Consider the following 11523-nt stretch of genomic DNA (forward strand, 5'->3'; position numbering starts at 1 on the left):
GTATATTTATAATCATTTGTCAAATGATATTGGTCAAATCAGAGACCTTGTGATTTATGTGCAATTAATTTTAAACACGCAAAGAGACGTAACGTTAGTTATTCATAGTAAGATATTTATAGCTACACATAAACGTAATCCGCCCCAGTCTTTTTATTACACTGTCAACAGAGTGATGTACAATCGAGTCAAACAATATTTAGGGCGAGTGATTTGTGTAGTGTTTTGATAATCGCAGGTGATTGGCTACTCGTGGCCGTATGCAAAGTTGGCTAGTTTGATTGACAAAGAAAACACCCAATAAGAATCCAAATACGCCATGACGTACGCACGTACACGTTCCGGTTATATTTAGGGCCTATTTAAGCATCAAGACAGTCTCAACCAAACTGCCTGTAGCGCTTGTCAAAAGCCGGTCCCTTTTGAGTGTCCTAACCAGAATATGCCACACAGTAGTTACGCTATATTTGTTTCGTTTTATAACCATATTTAGCTTGGATTTATTGGTGTTGATAGTTTATCAGTTATTGATCAAGCCCTCCGCCCTGCACATCTCATTGTTAAGCCACCGATCTGGATTACTCGCCTCCACAGATGTTTCAACTCTAATAATGCAAGATGCATGCTGATGCTCAAGAGATGGTGCTTGACTCCGCGTTACTCATCATTTTAAACTCATCCACATACTAAAACAACCGCAAACAGTCGACAATCGTTTGTATTTTGGGGTAAGTAATCATTTAGCAGCACGGTGTATCCGCCCAAATTTATGTAAAGCACAGCCTCCGACCGCAGGCCATGTAGCATAGGAAGGGCAGAGGAACCGATCCTTACGCCTTGTTGTCGTTTTATTCAGATCGGATTAATCAATGTAACTAGTACTTTGTTGCGATTGTCAACGCTTATGAGAATATCTGCGTTTGTATTTAAATGTATGCAGCATGGCAAGGTCATGATAAAGGCTCGAGGCACTAGGGGCTTTTCAGACGCGGAACTTAAAGCAACCATAGAGGTAAAAACAATAGAAAATGTTTTTTAACAGAACGGTTGACCTCCATAAACACTTGCATATAAACCGAAAATGTATTACATTGAAATTTTGTTTGTTGAATGCATGTGTTTTTGTTGTGTGATCATTGTAATTTCACGCCCAAATAAACTCAGGCCCTGCTATGGAAAGGCGCTTCAGTGTATTTAACACCTAGCCTTACCTTAGTAGTCCTTTATTTTGATCCTGTACGTAACCGCTTTTGATCTTAAATTGAAGGTTAATGTTTTATTATGATATGTATATAAATAAGCATTTTACTTTTGAGTATTTGAAGGGTGTCATGCTATGATATAACTTATTGTCGATCTGTTAAATCGTGATTGTAAGTTAACCGATCTCGTCAAAACCACTTTTGTATCGGTTTCGTTTAAATGTATTTGTTTATATAAAAATATACATTGTTATGCATAGTTTTAAAAAATAAACTGAAAAAAATAATGTTGTATTACTATATACTATATTAAGTTCTAGTAAAATTTGGAGATACTGTGTTTTTTTTAATAATAATAATAATAATAATAATAATAATAATAATAATAATAATAATAATAAATAATAATTAACAGTAGATATGCACCAATATATAAAAACTTCTGCCGATTATTCAGACTCATATGGGTCTGTACCGAAAGTTTGGTGGTTATATTAACTTGCATTAACCAAATTTAAAAAATTAATTTTTCGCTGTTATTTATTCATAAAATGTCCATTTTATATTTAACATTAAACTAGTGAGATTTCTTTAACGTTTTCTATACACAGAGCTCAAAATCATTGCATTGTCCTGTTGCTTTTGATTGACAGGATATCGGCCACGCTTTTCCTTTATTAGCGACAAATACCAGGTTTTTGCCGATATATCGGTGCATCTCTAATCAGCGGCAAATGTAATACTATTGTGTTCATTATAACTTGTATTAATCACTAAACTGTACTACAGCATACTACAATTGATTACCGTTTACTAGAATTAATAAAGTATACTACAAAATTATACTACACTTCTTTTGTCAAAGCTCTTTTGATTAACTTTTTTCTTTTGATTGTACTACAGCATACTACAATTGATTACCGTTTACTAGAATTAATAAAGTATACTACAAAATTATACTACACTTCTTTTGTCAAAGCTCTTTTGATTAACTTTTGTTTACATTAATTGGTAATAATCGCTTGAAAAATAAAAATATATGTATGAGGACATGCTATAGCGCAGTAGGTTAAATGATATATTCAGGCAAAATGATCGACCATCGATGAAGAATTATAGGTTTGGACACCATAAGGGTTTATATACTACATTATGTTCCTTTATACAAGACTTTTGTCCCAACACTCTTTTGAAACTTTGCCCGTAACTTATTTAACAGTGTAAATAAGTTTGAACTTATGAGATTGCATTAAACCCCTCCTTTAAGCAAGCTGAACTGTCTACAAAATAAACAATAAATATTTGGAGAGCTACAAAATTGACATTTACAATTCATGCATTTGGCAGGTACTTCTATCCAAAGTTTCTTACAGTGCATACAAGCTATACATTTTATCAGTATGCGTGTTCCCTGGGATCAAATCCATGACTTTTGCACTGCTAGTGAAATGCTCTACCAGTCTACCAGCAAAATTTTAACAGGATAAGCGAAAAGCTGGAATTGTGTGTCGTCATAATAATCAATGCTTATGCTGTTTGACAGCTTAAGGTTTAAACATTCGTCAATGCTGTGTTATTGCCCTAATGGTTTACTGTTTTTACCCAACAGGTAAAGAATGACAGAATATAAGCTTGTGGTTGTGGGGGCTGGTGGCGTTGGGAAGAGCGCACTTACCATCCAACTCATCCAGAACCACTTTGTGGATGAATACGACCCAACCATCGAGGTGAGACATGTGTCTGAAATGGTGCTGCTTTATACCGGATTCCTACAGGCATGCAAAGCTGTGAAACTCACCGACATGTGACTATGCAAAAAATTTAGAGTTAAAGATACAACAGTGTAAGCCAGTTTTACTGGTTTAAAAAGAGGCGGATTTTACACTGTATACCCCTTTGTCTTCGAGCTTGACTTTCTCTTGCTGACATGGCTTCTGCACGTGAACTAGTTAGGCATGGTGCCATTACTTTTAAGTTCTGTGCTTTACCAAAAATAATGAAAGTTTCGTATTACGGGGTGCACATAAAAGTACTGTACACTACTGTAGTAAAATTACAATATACAAAAGTGGTTTTAAACCTTACGTTTGTACCGATATGATAGTATCAGGTTTCGATGATCGTCAGACATATCGCCATGGGCTTCACTTTTCATGTATTATGATTTTAGAAAAATAAATATTGTATCATATTATTTAGCATGTTATCGCATTTTGCATTAGATATTGTACATTGATTTTATTGCACCAAATACTGAATATACTGTTGCACCTGTGCAGGACTCCTATAGGAAACAGGTGGTGATCGATGGAGAGACGTGTCTACTTGACATCTTGGACACTGCAGGTCAAGAGGAGTACAGTGCCATGAGAGATCAGTACATGAGGACGGGAGAGGGATTCCTTTGTGTATTTGCCATCAATAATACCAAGTCCTTTGAGGACATTCATCACTACAGGTTAGGGTTTGTTATAAACAAAATTGAGTTTCGGCAATCAAATAACATCCAGCACCAGGTCTGTAAAAAGAAAACCACTCCGATCGTATCTTCTATTTAATTGAAACCTTTTGTTTTTACAGAGAGCAGATAAAAAGAGTCAAGGATTCTGAGGACGTCCCCATGGTCCTTGTTGGGAATAAGTGCGATCTTCCGTCCCGCACTGTGGACACCAAGCAGGCTCAGGATTTAGCACGTAGCTACGGCATACCATTTATAGAGACCTCAGCAAAGACAAGACAGGTATGGAAATAGCAGCAGATCTCATGTAATAAATTATTTTAAGCGTATTAAGGTAGAGATGCATTTGTAATTTAAGTCGTAAGATAGGGTGACCATACGTGCCATTTGTCAGGATTCGGATGCGTCCTCCGGTCATCGAGGATTATTATTCCAGGTTTTATTTTAGAATAGCAACTGTTATATTTCATGGTAAGAATGAAGTTTGTATGTTTTTAAGAGAAAGATTTTATAATGTTTTTAACTGAAATGTGAGAACCTCGATGACGTATGCGGTCGACAAATGCGACTTCCAGAGGACGAACCCGAAATTGTGTCCGGGAGACATGGCACGTATGGGCACCCTCTCATAAGACTTTTTGATTTAAAACTTGATTTAATGATTATATAAAATTAATTTTATATAAGTTTGCTTTCTTAATCAATGAAAATTTTTATTTATTTTTATTTATTATTAATGATTTTGAGGGGGGTTTTTTTGCGCTAATGCAACCAAGATAGTGTAATATGTATGTCAAATATGTATAATCGTGGATGTGGCCTTAATTTATTTCCTACTCAATATTTAGTTTTGCAAATATTTTACTTAAAGATTTTATTGTTATGGCCTGTAACATCTTGTGATCCAAGACACGGAGTACCCAAATTATTAAAGGTGCAATGTGGGATATAAAGACCTTACATAATAAACTGTAATGTTTTATTACCTTAGAATGAGCCATTTTATCTACATACACCATGGGTCTCCTTACATGGAGGACGCTGTCATGTTTCTACAGTAGCCCTAAAAGGACAAACTCGACTGCATTTTTGTCCTGTGTCAGCTACCGTAGCTTCTCATTGTGTTTTGAAATTGAGTTTGGTTGCAATTTGACCAATAGATGCCGCAAAAACCCACATTACTCCTTTATTTTTTAAATATAATCATTTAGAAAACGCTTAGAAAATAAAGATGCTTGTACTTTTAGTTTTTTTATTAAACTGACTAAGGGAAGTGTTACAGAAATGTTCAAGAACATGTTTAGGTCATATCTCATCCCAGAATATAATAAAGAAATTTGCGTCTATATGGTTTATTTATAAAATCTTAAAGGGTTAGTTCACCTAAAAATGAAAATTATGTCTAATGAATCACCCTCATGTTGTTCCAAACTTGGAAGACCTCCGTTCATCTTCGGAACAAAGTTTAAGATGTTTTAAATTTAGGCAGAGAGCTTGCTGATCCTTCATTAAAAATCTGTGTGCGGTTTACTGTCCATCTCCATAAAGGTAATAAAAACATCATCAAAGTAGTCCATGTGACATCAGTGGGTCAGTTAGAATGTGTTGAAGCATTGAAAATACATTAGTCAGCATTGTCTTCTCTTCCGCGTCTGTTGTTAAGCGCATGCACGAGATTAAAGTCACGTGACTGCAGTGATGCGGCTGACGTGTTTTCCTAAGAAATGTTTGCGAAGATTTTTTTCAAACTTACAGCATGTGTCTCCCTCAAACTGTAAACGAACCTCGGGTGCACAAAAAACCAGCTGGGGCGCACCAGATAACACGTCAGCCGCGTCAATGCAGTCACGTGACGTCTTACAACAGTACCGGAAGAGAAGACGATGCTAAATAAAGATGTAATTACATTTTTCATTTTTTTGAACAAAATGTATTTTCGATGCTTCAACACATTTTAACTGACCCACTAATGTCACATGGACTACTTTTCTGGACATAGACCGTAAACCGTACATGGATTTTCAATGGAGGGTCGGAAAGCTATCTGACTAGATCTAAAACCTCTTAAACTGTGTTCCGACAAAGAACGGAGGTCTTAAGAGTTTGGAACGACATGAGGATGAGTCATTAATGAGATTATTTTCATTTTTGGATGAACTATCCCTGTAATCTTCATATTAAATTAAAGTGTGTTGATTTTGTAACTCCGTAGCTAAAACTATTACAATAATTAGATTTTTATATCATCATGTACCCCCAAATGAGAATGTCAGTGTAACACATTGATTCATTTCTTCTTATGAGGCGTTCTTGGGGCGAAATATATGAGCTGGACATGAGCTGCCCTATAGCAAAAGATGATTCAAATGTGCAGAATTGCATCAAAACCAGACGTTGCTTACCGTTGCTGGGTTTATGCATGAGCTCATTTTTGGTTTCTAATGGACTTCACAAATCAAATCAGGTGCACACTGCAGTAAACAGATCTGACTCTGGTTTATGCCTGGTCTTTCTTGTCCATTCATTATAATACGCTTCTGTGTTTGATTTCACCTTGCCATAAATGAATCTTTCACGAGCAAAGAATCCAACTTGAACTTGATTTATCAAGGGTTTGAATCACTATAAATCTAATGGAGGAATTGAAACTCTTTATCTGGCAGATCTTTCTCTGCAGTGCTGAAATCACAACTCCTTTTGGTGCTGGGATGTAATGAAGATTACTGATTTAACTTCTTTATCTGCTCCGAAACTGACATGTACCCATCACCATCTCCATACCTGCCACATTTTAATTCCCATAATTCTTTCTCTGGCTGATATTAATCGCATTACAGTGACCTCAAATGAATTCCTATTCACAGTTTAATTTTAAGCATGCTTTATATTTTTTCTATGGTGTGGTATGCAGGAAAAATACTAATTGACAAACTTAATTGTGCCAGCGCTACTTACAAATCTTTTATGGTTGCGCTGAATTCCCAAGATCCATTTCGGGCCGGTTTATTATTTCTGTGCGTTCAGTAAAACTGAAGGGAGTTGTGTTTTGCACTGCAGAGAGTGGAAGATGCCTTTTATACTCTGGTACGGGAGATCAGGCAATACCGGCTGAGAAAACTCAGTAAAGAAGAAAAGACGCCACGATGCATCAAGCTAAAAAAATGTGCATTGATGTAAGAAAAAGGGTAAGTTTGAGCAGCACTGCCCATCTGCAGCCCAAGTGAGGGGTATGAATTGTCCTATGCAAAATTTTGGGCTTTTTCTATGGGGAATTGTCTTTTGAAACCTTGTTTAATGTCACATTTCACCACCACTAAATATCATCGTTTACTTGAAGACAGTGGAGGATTTCCTGAAAATTAATGGAATAGTTCATCCAAAATGTTATCTCTAATTTATTCGCCGTCATGCCATCCCAGATGTATGACGCATACAATTTTATTTAAATGCCATCATGCGCTGTAAAAAGTGAAAGTTGTATCTACTTAAAAAAATAACTTAAATTGGTAACACCACTTAAAATATTTTCTTTCTAATTGAAAAATGTAAGCAACATTTTCTTTTTTAAATTACTTCATTGGGTAACACGGCTTTTTCCATTAATTTTTCACCTAAAGTGAGAAAATTTAAGTTTAGAGAATTTAGATTTTTAGGTGTTCCTAACTAAAGTAATTGAAATTTTATCCAACTTTCACTTTTTACAGTGTATTATCTTCTTGTTGGGTGCCAGCTCCTAATCAAAATTATTCCAATCGGTGTCTTCTGCAGTAAAACAATATGTTTGTAAGGAAAATGATTAATAATATGAGCATATTTAACAATCAATATGTTGTGATTCACAGACACAAAGTCGGCAGTGTAATTTCATATGGCGGTACCGCGGGGCAACCTTACGATCTCTCTGATGAAGCCAATATGGAAGTGTTTAAAACTGCAATTCATCGACTGGCCACTAGAGGCAGGCTGGGACAAAAATAGTTTTTGGTCTGTATAGCTAGCTAAGTTTGCCCTTCATGACCACCATGAGTAGGGTAAAACATTTTTTGTAAATCATTCGTTTAAATAATCTTAAGCCTTAAAGTTCTGCATAATTAAGGGCGTGGCCACTTGAGTGACTGTTGAACAGCCACTGCTGCCACTAGAGTCGAGCTAGGCGGGTGTGGTTTCAGCAACCAGTCACCTCAGCTTCACCCACATCCCGCCTTTTTATTCATTTTTGGCTATCCGCGAGGGACGCGCGTTGACGCACAGCCAAGATGGTGACCGCAGGCACCGCCTACCTTAAGCTTCAAAAACGATCTTCAGAAACCTATGGTTGACGTCACGGACACTACGTCCATCTTTTTTTACAGTATAAGCGGTATGCTGATGACGTTGAATCCATAGACCGTAAAAAAAAGACGGACGACATGGCATCCGCTTCCTTCCATTGTAATGAATTAAAGCCAAAAATGTTCGACCATGGGCGCTGCCATGTTACGTAAAAATTTTGGAGCCAGGGCATGCGCAGAAGAAATGGCGAAACACGAGCTCGGGACGGAACACTCATACTAGTGAAACTAATAAGTCTTTGGGGGTCAAACGTGCTCGCGCACAGCTCCCTAAGATTCACCCTTTAATCCAAAATGGTGCCCCAGAACTTCTAGGTAGGGTTGTATTAAAGCAACAGCAAAGAAAATAACGTTTCCAAAGAAGTTTCAGTCGTTCATCCACTCGAAACAGGGTGAACGGCACTTTCACATTCGCTTTGAAGCACTCTAACGGCCAAAACCGCACTAAAGAAGTTTCCAACCGTCTGGTCGCGGTCCTGTAGTTCGAGTGAAAACACCAAAAACTTGCTTTACGGCAGACCTGCAATCCAGGCTAAATAATTTACGACAGTGTTAATGGATAAATCCGCTTCCAACCTGTAGGGGGAGCAAAGAGCAAAAACTCTTTAGTGTTGCTTTAAAATGGTCTTTGTAGCACATATCCAAGACCAGATTTGATGTTTTTATGTCTATGCATGCAAATGGTTTGAATTCAGTGGTGAACGTTGGTGGTAAACATAGTAAGCCTTTGATGATTGAAGTCTGTCATCCTTGTGATCTTTAATGTTGTCTGCTTACCGAATACCTAAAGCTGTTTTTATTTTGTGTCCTAAAGGGCGTCGACGATGCGTTTTACACGTTAGTCCGAGAAATCCGGAAACACAAGGAGAAGATGAGCAAGGAGGGCAAGAAAAAGAAAAAGAAGTCCAAGACAAAATGTGTACTAATGTGAATGAGCCTTTTCCTGTCATTATAGACTCAAACGTTTCACAGCTGCATTTTGTACATTACACTAAATTATTATTAGCCTTCTCAAAGTACAGAATCGATCCATATTTTACATGCTTTCTTAAAAGAAGTAAGCTTTTATTTCTTATTTGGTGCCAGTTGCCTCAGAAGTGTTGGTTCCTTGACAACTTTTCTGGCTTATTTTAGTGTTTGGAATATCAAAACAGGATTTGCTTTTCTATTTAGTTAATCTAAAATAGTTTTAAACAGATTTTCAGTATGAAATGCAAATCAAAGCCTGTTAAGATACAAAATGTCACACGACTGTACACGGAAGTGAAACCTGAAACTTTATTTCAGACCAACACTTCAGGGTTAATTATGATATACTTACCGGTGTGTATGACCCTCCGATCGGAGTTACAGAATTCCAAAAGCGACCTGCATGTGAACTTCCATTGTAGTAAGCGTAATACACCCCCTAAAGCCATGGTAATGTATATATGGTGATATTTTAACCTTGTTAACCTTTGTTTCCCTGTTTGCATGCTGTGTTCTGTTTTTTAAACTTCCAGAGAATGGTTAACCAATGTTTATTACTGTTTAAAAAGCGCTGTTGTAAGTGTCGAGTGGGTTTTCACAGCTAATCCGGACAGATGCCAGACAGGCAATGTGATGAATGTCATGTTGTGTTTTTTTTTACTGAATGCTCTGTTGGATTAGCAAATAATTCCTCTTTGAGGTTCACTTGTACAATATTTTTCATTCTGGTTTAAGGGGTATTGTACGATCACAAACATAAACACTGACAGGGTGATCGGGACACAGCTATTTAGTTATTCGAGGGAAAGACGCTATATTTTTTATCTATTATACAGTTTCCACCAATCAGAATAGAGTATTCCATGACATGAGAGAAGCCGCTCCTCTTTGATGATCCACATTAGTGAAAAATTTCAAGGACTTGCGTTTGCATTCAGAGGTGGATTTTAAAACTCGATTTGTGGGCCTTCGTTGTCTGATTATGTAAAATTTCTTTAGAAGACTATAACCTACCACTTGTTATTAGTTATTGCAAATGTATGTAAAAAAGGAAAGCAAAAAACAAATTATGCCTTGTTTGCTAATGCTGCCATGAAAATGTTAAGCTGTTTTTAAAGGCCCAATTAATTTTCAGTCATCACTCATACCAAAGAGAGTGATTTAAAGATTTGTTCTGTGTGGCAATTCTTGTGATGTCATAAAATGATGTCATATAAAGCAGAATGTTGCTTTCAAACTGTTTTACCATGTGTCCTTAACCATTACTAGTTTTACTTTTCGATAAATGTTCATTTAACACAGTTTGACTGTATTACTAATACTGAATATAAATGAATGAATTCTGCAAGGATATTGAATCGGGTTGGTCTACTCTTATGCAAAGTTTAACACAATTTCAGTTCCCTTTAAATCAAGTTATTCCCAGTCTGTGATGCAAGGTTATTAGATATGTTTTAATGGTTCCTGCATTGTTCTCTCTGTGTGCCAATTGCAAATGTTGATAAAATGGTTCACGTATATATGGACCTTGTTTTAACAACCTTTCTATGGTTGTGATGATAAAGATGAATATTTTGTAAATTGTGCTTTTTTCATTTGATGAATGAATGACAATTGTGTTAACATCTCTCAGAGAAAGTGCTGATCATAGATTAACTTTTGCCTTGTTTTCTTGTGAATATTATGAGAAAAGCTGGTCTCAGATCAGCACGGTTTTATAAATGCAACCTGAACCTGTTTTTCCCATTAATCTCACCACTTTTATTTAATGTGTAATTAAAAGTACATAATATCCACAGGTGTCTCCTTGTTTGTTAACCTCAAAAAATGACTGTATTGCAAAATAATGCAAACATTAGTTTTGCACACATATTAGTTATATCCAAAAGTAAATTTTTTTGTTACATTTATTTTTTTTTATGCTTGCCATAGGTGAATCTCATAGTTGTATCAAAAACGTGTTTTTATTTAATTTATTTTTTATTATGCCATGCTTATAGATGAGTCCTATATTGGGAGTGTAATGATTATTCATGGCATTTCAACCATATATAGCAATGAAGTACAGTTAAATGAGACGATCCTACGGACCATAGTACTACATAAAAACACAAGGTTCCCACGGGTCCTGAAAGTTTGTGAATCTGGGGGGAAAATTCAAGGCCCTTGGAAGTTTTTGAAAATATACATGCATAGATACAGGTAAAAAAAAATCCATATTATTCTCTGTGTAGTGTAGGATAATATCATAAAAAATCTAGACTTTTTAAGCACATGTGCTAAACTGTTTGCTTTAAATATCTTCTGTATGCGAATGTTGATTCATACCAAAATGCTTTTTTGCATAGTTGTGTTTGACACACAAAAACGTCTCGGGTTACGTATGTAACTGTTGTTCCCTGAAAAGGGAACGAGACACTGCGTCTCCCTTGCCATACATCCTGCGTCCCTCTAACGCCGTCTTTAGCAATATTTCAGATATCGATATACTTCCTGGCTCCCGCGTCACCCTGTCTTTGTCGTTAAGCCTCACCATTGGTTGAATTTGATATACACATTCAGA

At 36.3% G+C, this 11523-nt stretch overlaps 1 protein-coding gene across 3 annotated transcripts; it reads left to right on the forward strand.

The window, feature by feature from the left end:
* The first annotated feature begins 381 nt into the window (after window positions 1-381).
* Window positions 382-10756, forward strand: kras (v-Ki-ras2 Kirsten rat sarcoma viral oncogene homolog). Of its 3 annotated transcripts, none has more exons than XM_065292188.2 (6): window positions 382-728; window positions 2812-2929; window positions 3482-3660; window positions 3783-3942; window positions 6718-6845; window positions 8806-10756. In XM_065292188.2, the coding sequence occupies exons 2-5, from the start codon at window positions 2819-2821 to the stop codon at window positions 6835-6837; spliced, it is 570 nt and encodes a 189-aa protein (XP_065148260.1). In that variant the 5' UTR covers window positions 382-728; window positions 2812-2818; the 3' UTR covers window positions 6838-6845; window positions 8806-10756. The 3 variants fall into 3 exon arrangements, with proteins under 3 accessions (XP_065148260.1, XP_065148262.1, XP_065148261.1); XM_065292189.2 differs by lacking the exon at window positions 382-728 and adding an exon at window positions 780-1012; XM_065292190.2 differs by lacking the exon at window positions 6718-6845 and having other exon boundaries at window positions 386-728.
* The last annotated feature ends 767 nt before the right edge of the window (window positions 10757-11523 follow it).

Source organism: Paramisgurnus dabryanus, chromosome 23 (assembly GCF_030506205.2).
Source record: "Paramisgurnus dabryanus chromosome 23, PD_genome_1.1, whole genome shotgun sequence".
NCBI classification, from domain to species: domain Eukaryota; kingdom Metazoa; phylum Chordata; class Actinopteri; order Cypriniformes; family Cobitidae; genus Paramisgurnus; species Paramisgurnus dabryanus.